At 44.4% G+C, this 16,882-nt stretch overlaps 1 protein-coding gene across 1 annotated transcript in view; it reads left to right on the forward strand.

Annotated features, from left to right (window-relative positions):
• Nucleotides 1-16,882, forward strand: part of PLD5 (phospholipase D family member 5) — a 1,381,847-nt gene that overhangs the window by 679,944 nt on the left and 685,021 nt on the right. Inside the window, exon 4 of the mRNA XM_078646903.1 lies at nucleotides 4,249-4,363. Coding sequence (XP_078503029.1) covers nucleotides 4,249-4,363 — 115 coding nt within the window. The remainder of the gene's footprint in view (nucleotides 1-4,248; nucleotides 4,364-16,882) is intronic.

Raw genomic sequence — 16,882 nt, forward strand, 5'->3', positions numbered from 1 at the left:
GCCCTCTTTACAGTTTTTGTGCTACATACCGTATAAAAGCCATCCCACAATGGATGTTGCACATTGTTGTCCTTCACAAATTAAGATTACATATTGCACACTCAAGCAGTTTAGCTAGGTATGGCAGATGGGAAACTGATCTAACATAGGCTTTTTAAGACGTGGAAGAGAGCTAGCCTTTTTCAATTCTCCAGGCCCAATAACCAGAGATCAGTGAAGAACAGATGAAAGCTTTAACTTGAGTGTGAGATCTCAAAAGTAGTTTTTATGCAGCTTAGGGGGAACAACATCAGCTTCCAACCCAGCAGGTTTACAGTTCTTCATTAAAGATAACAAAGCTTAATTGTCTAACAAAGAGAATTGAGTAAAACTCTTTCAATAGTTGGAACAACCAACTGCTTATTTTCAGCTGAAAATAGCAGTGCCTTAGGAGCACCACAGTCAGAAGTGATCATGGAATTGGTTATGTTTGGGTACCTAACTAACTCTGTGAGATGTAGTAGTGACCTCCTTCTGTTTGTTAATAACACAGAAACTAGCTCTCACAATATTTGAAGGTGGCAAATGTAAAATTTGCTGGGCACTGTAGAACTATTTTACATTTTTCAAAAGGTTTGTTGCAGGCACTATTTTAAGCTGACCAGTCACTCTTGACCAGAAAAGAGTAATCACAATGCCATACATGTTTTCGATGCCAGGATTTCATATCATGGTCACTAACTCCTCATTAAATTAAGTATTCTGGGTCTTGTTGTCCCTAATCCATTTTGTTCAGGCGAACCGCAACCTCCAAAATGGTGAACAGTTTGTTATGACATTCAGTCAGTTTATTCAGATTCACAGTATTGCTACTGAAGGAGACATTGGCCTTACATTTAGATACAAAAGCATTGATATTTAACTTTCTCCAATTATGCTTAAACTTGATGGATGGTGTGGAGGGTAGACTAGCAGGTAAATACTTTACTGACAAATCAAAAAGGATCACTGTTTAAGTCTGAGTACAGGAAAGTGAGAGTGTGCCCTACATTGCTCACTAATACAGTAAACACATACTAGCACGTGACATGCCTTATGCGTTATTAAAATTAAAAAAAGACAATCATTTTCTCAAATTCACTTAAAACATGTTAGCTAACTCATGAAAGTGAACATTAAAATCCCTCATTATAACATTCCTAACTTTAGCCATAGATAAATTGTCCAAAAACAAAACACGCCCCAAAGAAGCATTTGGACAGCACTTATCATATTTCAATCGTTTTGGGTCTTTTTGCTCATTAACTTTTCTAAATTAGTTGGAGATTTATTATGTTGTTGTCTTGAATTTTAAATTGTTGGTCCTGCGTAAACATAACATGCATTTCGCCAGGAAATTGTCTGCTGCTTGTGCCATAGGTATCAGTGGTGAGCTGAGTTTCAGACACTTGTATTGAGACCGAACAGAGTGTATTTATTTATTTGGAAGAATTTACCCTTCGCTAATCAATAACCAACTTTCAGACTACTATATGTGAGCACTAGAAAGGTATTATTCAAAAAAGGGGGGGGCATATCTGGTGGCTGCTCCCTGGCATGCTCGAAGGTGTTTCTCAGGATGTTAGATGTCACCATACTTAGACCCTGTCACTATTATGCTGCCTGTTATGGATTTCCTGTAACTCTGGAAGACATTTTGAATGACCAGTTATCTTATTCTGAGCTGCAGGTCTGACAACATGTCTACTAGGGTTAAGTAAGACACTGGTGAAGTAACGTGCAGAGCTAGAGTATTCTTCGCTGGTGACCTGCCTGCCACCTGGGGCCCACCCGATGGAGCATTTATACTGCAGAATCCATTGTTTATTGACGGATTGTCTATCACCGCTTAGAGCAGGGGTATTCAAACTGTGGGGCGCGACCCCCAGTGGGGCAGTGGAGTGATAGGAAGGGGGTCGTGCATTCCCTTCACACTTCTGCCCAGGCCCATAGCTTCAGACCCCCTCCTCCCCAGTCGTGTGTCTCAGCCCGGGCTGCTGCAGTGCAGCCGGAGCTGCTGGGGGCTCGGCAGGGCAGTGTCTGGAGTCTTATCTCCGTCTGAGTTTTTCACAGGTCATTAAAGACCATTAGCATATTTACATACCTTTTGTAAATGGTTACAGAGGCTTCGGGTTTTTTTTCTAGTTCCAGTACCCCCTGGGCCCCCACTCTGCCTATTCCATACATTTGTATTTCACATTTACTGAGGTAGTGTGAGAATGCATTTCATGAAAAGGAATATAAAGTAGAGTTTCCAAAAGAAAATGCCAGCCCTGTGTTGTTTAAAGAGCCTGCAAGACGTCCTCTTGACACTAAATAGAGTTATAAATAAAAAAATGTGTATTCATTTGTTATGTGACTTTTCTGTCTTTGTTCCCTTTAATTATCAGTCATTGAGGCAGCCCTAGAACACAGTTAAAAGTGCTTTCTATTTCTATTTGCTGTTCTAAGCATGCACGGATAAGTGCTGAAAATACAGCTTTAGGTGACTGAATATTTTTGTACCATCTGGGACATCAAAATAATGAGCTGGCAACCCTAATCATAGGACTGGGTGTGGGACAGCAGTGATAGGGGAAGAGAGGGAGTACTGGGGTGGGTGCTGAGCAATGATTAATTTGTAATAAAACATGTGTCAGGGCCCTCACCAGTAGGCCACTGCAACTTTAACCACCCACCGATTGCCTTGCTTGCCCGGCCAATGACCATACCTATGCAACTACGAACCATAACACTTGTAGAAGTGTGACTATTCAGACTATTTCAAGCCTCCAAAGCTATAAGAATGGAGTTTATCATTTTTAATGTATATTGAATTAATAAACAGTTTAGACAGAGCCACCATGTGGCAGACTTTCATAGTGCTAGTGTGCACAATTAGGTGCCAGTGCCAAGCACCGGAAACCACCTGCTCAATTAGGCAGTGGTTATGAGGTAACAGAGGAGAGGGACATTTGTTCAAGAAGGTGTGGAAGAACAAAGGTGTGGAAGATGAATGGGGGGACTGAACAGGTGTAAAATACAAATAAACAAAAATTTGAATGGAGAGACTTGAGGTGAATGAGAAGTGCTGAGGGGCACGGGAGGTGACGGGCCAGAGAGGCCATGCGATAAATGCGAGAGACTGTTGGAGATGAGGGTAGTGAAAAGACAGAATGCCAGAAGGTGGTTAAAGGTGAAGTGAGAGGTTGAATGGGGAGAGTTCAGAAATTGTAAAAAGGGGTGATAGAAGTGGACTGCAAATTGAGAGAGGGATCCAGGATTAGGAGAGGAGAGGGGGTGAGAGGAAAGCAGCATAGGTAAAGTGCTTAACTCTGCACAAGACCGCCAGGGTTTTAAGGGACCCTTGCTGGTCCCGGCCATGGCCAGGTGAGCTTCTAATGTGGCAGCACGTATTCCTGTTGCGTGGAAGGCCCCTCACAAAGGTTAAATAAACATCTTTCTGATGTTAATTGCTGTATTTTGGTTATAAACTGGTACTGATAGGGTGAAATCGTTTCTCAGTGTTACTGTGTGTAAAAATAATGTAGCAATGCTAACCCAAAATACGTGGCATCACCTAACATTATTTACATTTTCTTCCCACACAATTTGGTCAAGCCTGTGCTGTAATTTGGTCCTCATCTGCCTCATAATTCCAGTAGCCCTGCCTACAGGTTTAGTAATGTTTGTCAGGAGGGGGTCCTTATGCCTGAAAATGTTGAATGGGAGTCTCGGCATCCTAAAATTTGAAGACCTCTGGCTTAGAGGCAGTCACCACACCCTAGCAGAAGTAGCAAGCTAATCCAAGAGCAGATGGGAAATTAGAAGTAAACAAAGCTGAACTAACCAGCCAAAACAACTTCTAAATAAATAACTCATTTATTTTTGTTCTTTTGCACTTTCCAACTATGTCACTTTCCCACCACTAGGAAGCCCCTTCGTGCCTCACTGTGCACAAACCTAGTCCATCCCGGGTTATCATGAGCGTGGTGTTGGTTATGTCCTTGTTCATCCTTTGCACCCGGGATCGGTCTGTGGGCTGTTTGCTGTTAGCATTCCTTTTGACAGAAATATTCAAAATCTGAATATTTGTCATAACAAAAAGTTATTCCTTTTCGTATTGAAAAGCGTGTTCCTTAAGTGATGAGATGGCATTGTAATACTGCTACTTCCGGTTTTACTCATTCTAGACAGTTACATGAATATGCAGTTTTTCATAAACAGTTTTTTTTTACTTTTTTTCACCAGGGCAAGTACCTTTGTGAAAAATTACGGGAACTCAAATACCGCAATGTTGAGCTAAAGTTAATGAGTGATATCCAGCAGAACACGTCATCGCTGTTACATGACTTAAGGAAATATGGTAAGTTTTTTCATAACTTTCACTTTGGTTAATTTAATTCCACTCAGTGCGCTCTTACCGTTTCCTTATTTTCAGTTACTCTTGATATCAAATAGTACCTGGAATCGCTTCCTATGTGCATGATAATAAAGATATGAATTTAAAATGTCCACAGAAAAAATACTTTTGATAGAAATGTCTCTCTCTTCATTATGGATTGTTTTCTGGGAATGTTCTACTTACTCTGTTCAAATCTAGATTCTTCTTTATTTTCTCTTAATATCAAAGCAATAACGTCAATGTGTTAGGTAAGAGTGAAACACAAGAATGAGTGAGGGTAGCATTTCCTTGATGAAAACCCCATAAAACATATGTAGTTGGCTAAAGATTCAAGTTTTGGTTAAAGGGAGGTAAGCCATTGGCTAATTTGAGAGTGACACTCTTGTGAGAATGGCAGGACCTTCAAACTAAACTACTGGATTTTCACTTTAAAGTAAGAAGATAATGTGTTTTTTTTGTACCAGGTCTCTGTACTCCCTCCACGTAGTCCCCGTTCTTTAGTAGTCACCCAAGAGACCTTTGACTTTACTCATTGTTTAATTGGCCAGAAGAAAGACCCTAATTGGTGGGTTATTTGTGATTAGGTTGGGGAACCCAGAGTGGGGCAACAGATAAACCGGAAAGGTGAGATTCTTTTTCACTTAATGCTGATTGTTTGACCTGGCATCATTGGCATGGGTTTCCCCTGTATTTTTGCCTTTGCCTCCTGTTTTATTGCTAAGTGTTGGGCATCGTTTTGGCTGGTCTAGATGCTTTGGGCACTTTGCCACTGCTGTTCAGGGCCAAAGTGCAAGTGCTCCCTGTAAATTGTTGTTATGGATCCGTGATTTAATGATTGGCATATTTGACTTAGTAGTCAGTCCCTAGCACACTGTGTGTGCCCAGGCCCTGTAAATCAAATTCTGCTAGTGGGCCTGCAGCACTGATTGGGCCAACCACATAAGCAGTCTGTAAATGTAACTTAGAACTGCCACTGCAGTGTCTGTGCGCAATTTGGTACTGCCATGTCGACTTTGCAAGTGCACCCACTTGCTAGGCCCTAACTTTCCCTTTTCTTACCTGTGAGTCACCCCTAAGATACTCCCCCAACTGAATCACTCCCCATCGTTGTTAATTACCTTTAGTGTAGGCACCACGCCTACGAGGGACTGTGTTAAAAACAGTCAGGCAAAAGATAGCCACTAATACATGGGTATTGATACCCCTATATATGATTCGAAAAGTGAGTTCCCCTACCACATTGGAACGAAATGTTCTAGAGACTGGATGTTCCACTCAATCAAAACAGCAGAGTGCCTAACTCAAAAAGAACATGACTTGCTAAAAGAACTTGAAGAAGCATTTCTCAATACCTCAGCAGTGGAGAACGCCGGGCTCTACTAGACAAAATGGAAAAGGACAATGAGACCTTCAAAAAGAACACTGAAGACGCAAAAAGGTCAAAGTTGCAAAAAGACATTCCCAATTTCAGTGAGAAGAAGACCTATCCATATCTAGATCAAGAATACTATAAACAACCATCAAACACCAGAATACTAAGTACCTAGAGTGGAAGAAGCCGAAGACAATTCACCACCTTTCCAGATGCCTCCTCCTATTCCGACAGTTCCAGTGACTTGGAACCCTCCATAAGTAGTAGAGGTAATCAACCCAGACAGTTTTACCAACCGGCATCTTTTTTAGACAGAGGAACCAGACGCCCCACAGGCAGCACGAGAGCCATACAGTGGTACAACCCGCCACCTCAAAAACAGTACCAAGGAGAAATAACTACAAGGAGGAATGTATACCACTGGTAAAAAGGGTAAAAAGTTTGATTTGCAATCTGTCAGAAGATAACTTATCGAAGGAAGAAACAGAAGTTCTCCAAATGGCCTTTCATTTATGCCGACTACGAAACCAGATATGGGTCAAACTAAAATAGAAATGATGCAACTCTTCCGCAAAATTAGGTGGAAGGTGTTCTTCTCAGAAAAGTCAGAGCCCATATCAATGAACTATTCTGGGCTAAAAAATCCATCCAACTTCTTTCCATCCTCTACACTGATGCCAATTGAATTACTGACGTTTGAAAAAAAATGTAATGAGGGACCTCAATATCTTGGACAACAAGAAAACCTACACAAAGTGGAATCTAACGACCAATGAAAAACTAGCGTTGGACCAACTAATGAATAATGAAGAAATCACAATAAAGCCTGCGGATAAGGGCGGCGCGGTTGTGATTGTGAAACGTCATAAATATGAGGCAGAAATTATTCACCAACTATCGAATGAAGGACACTATCGAAAATCAGAAGATCTTATGAGAATGATAAAATCCAAACTGATTAACCTAATCACTCTTGGAGAAGAAGAAGGATGGCTATCCAAAAAAGAGGCTGAGTACTTAATAATTACAACCAAAGGACGCCCTTAAAGTATGTCTTTCCAAAAATTCACAAGGACCTTATAAACCCCCCAGGAAGACAGATAATTTCAGGGGTGAACTCTATCTTAAAAAGACCAGCCAAATATGTCAACACATTATTAAAACCCTTAGTGAGCAAAACCACGAGCTTCATCAAAGACACTATACAAGCTATGACAACATTGGAAGGAGAAGCATTCGATGAAAAGGAGGAATATCTAGTGACATTAGATATTGCTAGGCTTTATACTAACGTTCCTCAAGAAGCAGGGCTGGTAGCCCTTGAAGTGTTTCTGAACAACCGAGAACGACCCCATGAGGTGCCTACACAGTTTATATTACAACTAGCAGAAATTTGCCTCAAGTACAATTTTTTCAGCTCCAATGAGAACCAATATGTGCAAATAAAGGGGACCGTGATGGGGTGCCCCTTCGCCCCAGAAATGGCTGTAATGTTCATGGCATTGTTCGGAGATAAATGGATATACAGCAACAATCCGTATGACGGACACATACAAATTTGGCGTTGATATATCAAAGATGTGTTCATGTTGTGGAGAGGAATTAAAGAACAACTAAAAGAATTTCTATCTTGGTTAATGTCACGGGGGTCCTGTCTATCAGGGGCAGGGCGAGGACTTTAATGACTGTTCCTTTCCACCCCGAGAACAGGATGCATACGGCCAATTTAACGCCGCCTGGGCTTTCCCGGGGGTGAAAACCTCTGCCGTGACGCCACCATCATTCCACCAATCAGGGACGGAGGAGGCGGTCAAAAGACTGCAACAGGAAGAAGATGGCGCGAAAGCCGGAGGAGGAACAGGAGTGGAGAAGCCGGAGCTGAACAGCGTTCGTATCGAGGGTCCCAGGAAGACGGAGGACGAAGAAGCCGAAGACTGCCAACCCTGCAGAACCAACACACCAGGAGGCCACCGTCCACACGAGTCGCCCTGCCGCACTTCTGGAGAAGTGTGGCTGGACAAGGTACGGGACCGCATACAGAGACTTGCTTTCTCACGGGGTGGGACCTGGTAGGGGTGGTTGAGGGAGGTCACGGGGCTGCGTGTGTTGTTCGTTTCACTCACTCGTTTCTGAGCACACTTCTGTCACCTACATCTTGCGTGGCCATATTGTTTGCTGTGTATAAGACCTGGTGTCAGTCCCTGGTGATCCCCTCACTCCCCGTTCCCCCTCTTCCATATCAGGAACCCAGACCCAAGCAGTAACCCCGAGATTTTTTTCTTTTTTTTATGACCTTGTTGGAGAGCTTACGCGGACCCCGTGGGTGAAGGACCGAAGGCAGGAAAGAGATCCAGGACGGACTTCAGACCACGTCTTCTAAAACTCACGAAGCTATCTTTTGTTCCTTTCAACACATCAGACGGATGTTTTTTCCTTGTTTACGTTTCACACAAATAAACCCGCATAAGAAGCTCTACAAGTGGTTGAACCTTTATTCCTCCTAGACCCCCCTTGCATTGGTCACAGTTAAATAACCGACATCGGGATATCCAGTTTATGGTTAATTCCAACAAAACAGAAATTAATTTCTTTGACCTCCTGGTCAAACATGAAGAAGGTCTCATGTATACATCATTATACACAAAATAAACAGACAGGAATACGCTACTTCACTTCACAAGCTTCCACCAACGCAATTTAATATAGAATTTACCATTCAGCGAGTTTTTAAGGATAAGGCGTAATTGCACGAAGGAGGATTACTTTCATAATGCTAGTGCACTACTCGAAAAACTAATGGAAAGAAATTATCCCAGTAAACTGCTAACACGAGCCATGAAAAGGGCATGGTACACTCCAAGGGAGACAATATTAGCACAAAATGAAAAAAACTGACCATCTACCCTTGGTCTGTGTCAGGACCTTTTCCAGTCTCACTAATGAGGTCAAAAAGAAAGTACGAAAGAACTCGAATATGGTGAAGGCACTAGAACCATTCATAGAAATTCCCATCTTTGCTCTAAAGAAGAACAGAAGTATCAAAGACAATCTAGTATGTGCCAATACCACCAAAAAGAAGACAGTTCAGTCTATTTGAACACTGATGTCTCTACCTCCAATAAGAGGTCATAGAAGATGTGGAAACTGCATGTTAGGCAATAGTACGATTGGAGGTACAAAATATACGTACGGAAACAGATTCGTAAAGCATGAAGAATTTACAAATTGTGCGCACACAACGTCATCTACTGTGTTATTTGTCCTTGCCCAAAGGCATACGTAGGAAAAACTACTCAGCCCATAAAAAAAGAGGATAACTCAACACCGCTCCAGCATTAGATGCAAGACAGCAAATGCACCAATGGTAACTCACTGCATCGAAAAACATCATGGGCCCAACGATATTAAATGGACAATATTAAAACACATAACCGGGAATGTTAGACCTGGCACCATTGGCGTGGGTCTCCCTTCCATTTTTTGCTGTTACCTCTGATGTTTTTGCTGGTTTCAGATGCTCTTGGGCACTGTGCCACTGCTATTCAGTGCCACAGTGCATGGTAAATTGATGTATTGATTTGTGACTCCATGATTGGCTTCATTGGTTTACTTGTCAGACCCTAGTACAGTGCACTGCGTGTGCCCAGGGCTTGTAAATCCAATGCTGCTGGTGGGTTTGCAGCACTGATTGTGCCACCCACCGGAGCAGCTTGTAAAGTGTGTCTCAGGCCTGCCATTGCAGAGCCTGTGTGCAGTCTGGTACTGCCATGTTGACTGGGCAAGTGCACTCACTTGCCAGTCCCTAAATCTTCCCTTTTATACATATTAGTCACCCCTATAGTAGGCCCAAGGGCAAGGTGCATTGTAGGTAAAAGGTAGGACATGCTCTGATGTGTGCGGCATGTCCTAATAGTGAATGACAGCCATTTTCGTTTTTCACTATTGCAAGGCTACCTGTTCCCTATAGGCCAGAAGGGCAGTTTGATTATAAAATCTTATAATCCTAACTGACTCCGGGAACTAGGTAGAAATTCAAGTTTAGTATGCCTAAACTCAGAATGATAAAATACATCTTTTAATGAAGTTGAATTCCTTGTCTGGAGTTTGAGTGACATGGGCTGGGGGATTCCTGGAGACAGGGTGAGTCAGTACAGAGCTGAATAGAGAGATCTGCATGCAGATGGGAGGGAGGAGTTGCATCTGGGATCTGAATATGGCTGCGCCTTCCCTCCTCAATGCTGGCTCCATCTCCTGTGGTGCGTCTGATGTCCCTGGCCTACACTGTGAAAGGAAAAAAGGAGTCTTGTCAACAAAGTGCTCCAGGACTGGCAAGAACTGGTTTGGACTGGGGAAAGGCCTCTCTGCCTTCAGAGAACGAAGAGAAAAGGAGTATAAATATTGGGACCCAGACCCAAGAACTTTAGATCACTTCTGGGAATCAAGATGAACCGTTGCTGAGGAGAAGAACCAGAAAGATGAAGGAGGAGACTACCCCTGTGCTGTGTATTTGGGGGTTGGCCTGAGTGGCTGCATCATTGCCAAAGAAAGGAGAAAAGGACTGAGTGTGCTATCTATCCACTTGAAGATGAATCTCCAAGGTCTTGAACTACAGCTTGCCTCCTGCCTGAAGTCTCAGGAATAAAAGACTTCACCAACCAGCTCCCCCCTACATTCCCTTGCTGGGAATTGAATTGCCTGCTTTTGTGCTTGGCCTTCTGAGAGACTGCGTGTCGCTGGGACCGCAAAACAATGTTGATAAGCGTGTCGCCACCGCAGCAGCTGTCGTCGCATCACCGAAGAAGCGAGCTGCCGCTGTCATCATCGCATCGCCGAAGCCTGGCGCATCACTGGGGTAGCGGAACACCATCACAGATGTCGCCGTCGCATCACCAGAGAAGCGCGTCGCAGGGCCTGTCGCGGCTCCAAAGATCCTCGAAACGCAGCATGGCCATCGGGCGTGCACGCATCACACCAATGTTGTCACATCGCAACCAAGACGCCATTTTATCCCAACGCACCGGAGAAGAGTATTGCATCGAGGTGCCATCTTGTCGCATCATACCGGAGAGCATTAAGAAACCGACGCATCACCTCCCCACAAAGTAAGGAAGTGAGCATCAATTCCCCTGCGCAGCAGTAAGGAACCGACGCATCCACTACCCTGCATGTAAGGAACCAACGCATCACCTTCCCTGCGACCCTTTTGGTTTCTTTGCATTATGCATTCAAGGTACATTGAGAGTAAAGTGTCACATTTATAACCTGAGAGAACTGAGCTATTTGATAACATTTCAAAGTCTATTTTTGAGTACAGTATTGTGGATTTTTGTCATTTGGTCTTGTGTTAGGTCCATATAAAAATTCTTATTTTTATAATACAACCTGTGTGGTGGCCATCTGTAGTGTTGTCACTGTATTACTGTATATGTTCACAAATGATTTACACACTGCCTCTGAGAAAAGCCTGCCTGCTCGTGCCAAGCTACCAATGGGGTGAGCAGGGGTTATTTTAGGAGTGTAGCGCCTTACCCTGACTAGACGCAAGGGTCCCTATTTGGTCAAAGGTACCTACCTCTGCCAACTAGAGACCCCCAACTCAAACAGGGAATAACATCGACAGACTACTATCCTGATTCAAAGCGAAAAATATCATGCTTCTAAACATGATTGAGAATGGGCCAAACGAAATGAGCGCGATAGCTTCATGTGGATAATTCTCTTGCAACCTTCAAATAGACTGATTAGGCTATATGTCCCAGAAGTCACATTTTTCTCCTTCCTTACTAAGCGACCTGTGAGGGATAGGTCAAAAGTCATTCAACAAAGAAGAAGCGACAATTGCCTGACTTATGTATGAAGATATCGGTTCTCTAACATCAGGCAAGGACGAAGCTTTGCATAGCTAACTAACACATGGTACCCACGCAAAAAATCCACTCTCTGATTAGCCCAAACAACACTGCATACCCGTTTTGGAAGAGCTTTTGCTGCGATCCTTCACCCGGACAACTGAGCAATCTGGACAAATGAGGGCGATGCCTGGTACTGTACATAAAATGTAAGTAGAGATGAAAAAGCAACTACGAGGAAGACATATTTATTCAGTACGGTCATAAAAACCACCATCGAAGCTTGACCATTTAAAGGAATGCACATCGCCATGACAACGGAAATGCAGTAAGTCAGGCAAGGCCAGGCAAGATGGCTTAATTCTGGCCAACGCGATGACGCGACTACACGCAAATAAGGCGGAAACATCGCAACCGCGGTTCAGCTCCCTTTGCCAGGATCAGACGAACCGCGCCGGAGCACTCGACTGCAAGAAAAGAACTGAAATAAGCGACAGCTACGGAATAACTGGGTTAAGGTATGCGGGCTTACTTAGATGTGGGATGCACAGCATGTCTTCATAAAGGTGGAAGGGAGTTTGCGGTGATAGCGGTATGAGCACGGCGAGTCTCCACAGTTACGTACTCCCCCAATCAGAACCCCGGGATGCCACCTGAAGGGATACAATCTCATGTATGGGCTCAGAATAAACAGCGAAGAATGTCACTCACACCGTGATTGTACACAAGCCACTTGTTCCCCATGACACACCCAGAGTTAAGAATAGTAATTGCACTAGACAATGCATGTACCATGAGTCTAAATTAGAATAAATTCATACTCAGCTACATACCGGACATAACACCCCCCTTTTCCTTCCATTTCTGATTCCCAGACAGCCCCAGAAGTCACCACAATTGATGAACAGAGAACCTACGTTTCAATCCAGTATGAAAGTCTTATATGGTATGTTAAGAGTCCCCAAAGAGCTGAATTCCAATGAAAATAGTACCCCTCCAACTCAATGCTTCATTAGTTGATTTTTTTCACTTATGCAGGCACCGCCATGTCCAACATGAATATACCCCTGCCCTGATGAAAACCTTTGAAATAATTATTCCTTTTGGTCCCACATACTGAAGGTCGAAACGCGTTGGCTCCCACCTGAGCGAGGGTCAGAGCAACTGATATAATATTGCTTGCACCACACTAGGCGCACCTGAGGAGAATGTTTGAAGCTCATGCTTGGAGTTTGTGAAATAACTCTCTGACCTGCCTAGGACCTGTTGCAATTTAGTATATTGAGGACAAAAGAAAACATAGTCCCAATACCGTATGCAAATTAGTGGGACTGCTTTAAGTTTAAAAGCTTATCCTTTTGACTGTTTTATTTCTGGTCACTAATCACATATATGTATGTCAAGTAAATAGTCTCTATATCACTTGTTTTTGTTATTTGCTGTGCCAAGAGTTGCTGCTGTACAAAAAATTAAGAGGAGTATGTTTTAATGTGTCACGTGGTAGGAACTTCCTTTTTCCTTTTTGAAAACAAAGTATGAAATATGAAATTATAAATAAATATAACCCAGGGTCACTTAAGAAGACAGCTGCGATATAAGAACATTCTTACCGATGATGTCAGAGGTATTTCTCGTTTCTTGATAGCATTACTGATTCCAGTCTCTGTACTCCCTCAACTGAATCACTCCCCTTCATTGTTAATTACCGCTTGTGGGCCTGCAGCACTGATTAGGCCACCCACATAAGCAGTCTGTAAATGTAACTCAGACCTTCCATTGCAGTGTCTGTGTGCAATTTGATAGTGCCATGTCAACTTGGCAAGTGCACCCACTTGCTGGGCACTTACCTTCCCTTTTCTTACCTATGAGTCACCCCTAAGGTAGCCCCAAGGGACCTCTGTGGGCAGGGTGCGGTGTATGTGAAAGGTAGGACATGCCCGATGTGTATGGCATGTCCTGATAGTGAAATACTGGCAATTTTGTTTTTCACTATTGAAAGGCTATCTGTCCTGTAGGACAGAACTGGAGTATATTTATAACATCTTATAAATATAACTTACCATTGGGACAAGATGGGTAAGTGAAGTTTAGTATGCCTGGACTCAGATTGTTCAGATGCATTTTTTAGTAAGAGATATTTTTACATTCTGGGTTTGAAAATACCACTTTTAGAAAGTAGGTATTTTCTTGCTTAGCCATCCAGTGTGCCTCTGCTAGGTTGTGTATTGACTGTCTGGCTTTAGAGTGACAGGGGCTGGGGATGTGCATCCTGTTCAGACAGCCACTTAGGGGAATTAGGTTTGTCCTGCCTTTGCAGGGTGAGTTAGGGCTGTGCGGAATAGACCTGGGTTGCATTTAGAGTAGGGGGAGGAGATTTCATTTTCACCTGAATGGGCCTGGTCTGCCTTTCACAATGCTGTCTCCACCTCCTGCCAGGAATCGGCACCAGATAGGACAGAACTGGTTTTGAGTGAGCACAGGGCTTCTCTGCCACCAGAGAACAAATAATTTTGCTGTATAAATATTGGATCCCAGACCCCAGAACTTCAGATTACTTTGGTCTTCAAGAGGAACCTCTGCCAAGGAGAAGAGCTGAAAGCAACTGGAAGAGTACTGCCGTTTGCTGTGTGCTCTCTGGGGTTGGCCTGCAGTAGCTGTTTCTGCCAAGGAGAGGAACTGCTTGAGAAGCGTCTCCATGGACTTAAAAGTGAAGCTTGCGCCCTGTTCACGAGGTTTCAGGAACAGCAAACACCTCACCATCCTTCTGGGCACAGTCTCTGGAACCCCTGGTTTCAGTCACCACAGTAGAAAACGGCAACTGACTCTGCATCTGAGTCTGTCGCAGGATTCCATGTCCTGAAGGCCCGGCAGAAGGCACCACCACACTTCGCACTGCATCATTGATCTCACAACGCCGTCTGGACGATCATCACCGAGCCGTTGCTTAGAGGGAGGTACTGCAGAAGTCCTTAGGGTTCAGTCCCTTTGAACTCCTGTATGGGTGCCCCGTAAGAGGACCTCTGAGTCTGGTAAAAAAAGGCTGGGAAAAAGCTCCCAGTAAACCTCCCAGGGATGTATATAGCTACATGCTGGTCTTCAGGAACCAGACTAAGCTCTTCAGGCAACTAGCTCAGGCAAATATGGAAGCCAGCCAGTAAGAGATGAAATGGTGGAATGACCAGAATGTCACTCTGATCGAGTTTCATTCTGGTCAGAAAGTGTGGGTCATGGCCCCAGTGGAGCCTAGTGCGCTCCAAGATAAATGGACCCGGCCATTTGAGGTGGTGGAGAGCAAGAGTAAAGTCACCTATTCGGTGGACTTACAGTCTCCAAGGAACCGTTTGCGGGTCCTGCATGTAAACTGCCTTAAGCCCCACATGGAGAGGTCCGAAGTGGGCATGCTCCTGATGACAGATGCTAGAATGGAGGAGGAGACTGAGCCTCTTCCTGACCTCCAGTGTGCTAAGGAAAATGAAGGGTCAGTGGACGGTGTAATCCTCTCCCAGCCCTCCTTAACAGCATAGTGACTGCCGCCAACTGTTGGGACAGTTTGCTGATTTGTTCTCCCTGACCCATAGTGTCACTCTGTGGTGTGTCTATGATGTGGACACTGGGGACAGTCCTCCTGTGAAGAAAAAGTTTTACAGAGTGACTGACAGGGTCAAGGCTTGCATCAAGGAGGAGGTCTCCAAGGTGTTAGTACTAGGAGTGATTGAGTCCTCAAACAGCCCGAGGTCTTGGTCCCAAAGGCTGCCGCACCGGTGCCATGCCAGAACTCCAGTTCTGTGTGGACTACCGAGGGCTTAATTCAGTCACCTGATGCACACCCCATCCTCAGAGCTGATGAGCTCACAGATCGGTTGGGAGCTGCCAAGTACCTCAGGACGTTTGACGTAACATCTGGGAACTGGCAGGTTACCTTAACTGATGGGGCAAAGGAGAGTTCAACATTCTCAACCCCAGAGGGGCACTACCAATTCCGGGTTATGCCCTGTGGGTTGAAGAACGCCCCTGCCACCTTTCAGAGGTTGGTAAACCAGGTGTTGGCTAGACTGGAGGATATCTGTGCCACTTACCTGGATGACATCGCAGTGGTCAGTGCCAATTGGGAGGAACATATGCACAACCTCTGGTAAGTGTTGAAGTCTCTGCAGAGGGCAACCCTCACGATCAAGGCAAACTATTGCCGTATCAGGCATGATTCAATGGTGTACTTAGGACACCAGGTAGGAAGCGGCCATGTGGCAACCATACAGCCAAAGATTGACACCATTCTAGCTTGGAAACTCCCCAAGACCCAAACAGAGGTGAGAGTCTTTTTAGGCCTCACTGGATATTACAGGAGAATAGTCAAGTGGTATGGCACCATTGTTGCCCCCTTGACAGAGCTGACTTCCGGGAAGCAGCTCATGAAGGTGAACTGGACTGACGCCTGCCAAAAAGCTTTTGATGCCCTCAAATCTGCCATGTGCATGGCGCCCCTGCTTAAGGCAAGCCAACTTCTCACAGGAATTCATGGTGCAGACAGATGCTTCAGAGCATAGTGTGGGTGCTGTGCTCTCACAGCTAAATGAGGAGGGCCTAGACCGATCTGTAGCCTTCATTGGTAGGAGGTTACTTCCACAGGAACAGAAGTGGTGTGAGATTGAGCGTGAGGCTTTTGCTATGGTCTGGGTGCTAAAGAAGCTGAGGCCCTACTTGTTTGGCACTCACTTCTGGGTTCAGACCAACCACAGGCCCCTCAGATGGTCGATGCAGATGAGGGATGAGAATCCAAAACTATTGAGGTGGTCCATTTCCCTACAGGACATGGACTTCATGGTGGAACACCACCCTGGTACAGAACACGCTAATGCTGATGGTCTGTTCAGATATTTCAACCTTAGTGAAGAGAACTCCCAAGAAGGTGGGTAGTTCGCCCCATATTTCAGCTGGAGGGGACACGTGTTAGACCTGGCATCATTGACGTAGGTTTCCCCACTATTTTTTACTTTGCCTCCTGTTATTTGCTGTGTGTTGGACTTTGTTTTTGCTGATCTAGATGCTTTGGGCACTTTGCCACTGCTGTGCCAAAGTGCAAGTGCTCCCTGTGAAATGCTGTTATTGACGAGTGATTCCATGAGTGGCATATTTGATTTACTAGTTAGTCCCTAGTACTGCGCACTGTGTGTGCCCAAGGCCTGTAAATCAAATGTTGCTAGTGAACCTGTAGCACTGATTGTGCCACCCACATGGGCAGCCTGTAAATGTAACTCAGAC

The sequence above is a fragment of the Lissotriton helveticus genome, chromosome 6 (genome assembly GCF_964261635.1).
Source record: "Lissotriton helveticus chromosome 6, aLisHel1.1, whole genome shotgun sequence".
NCBI classification, from domain to species: Eukaryota; Metazoa; Chordata; class Amphibia; order Caudata; family Salamandridae; genus Lissotriton; species Lissotriton helveticus.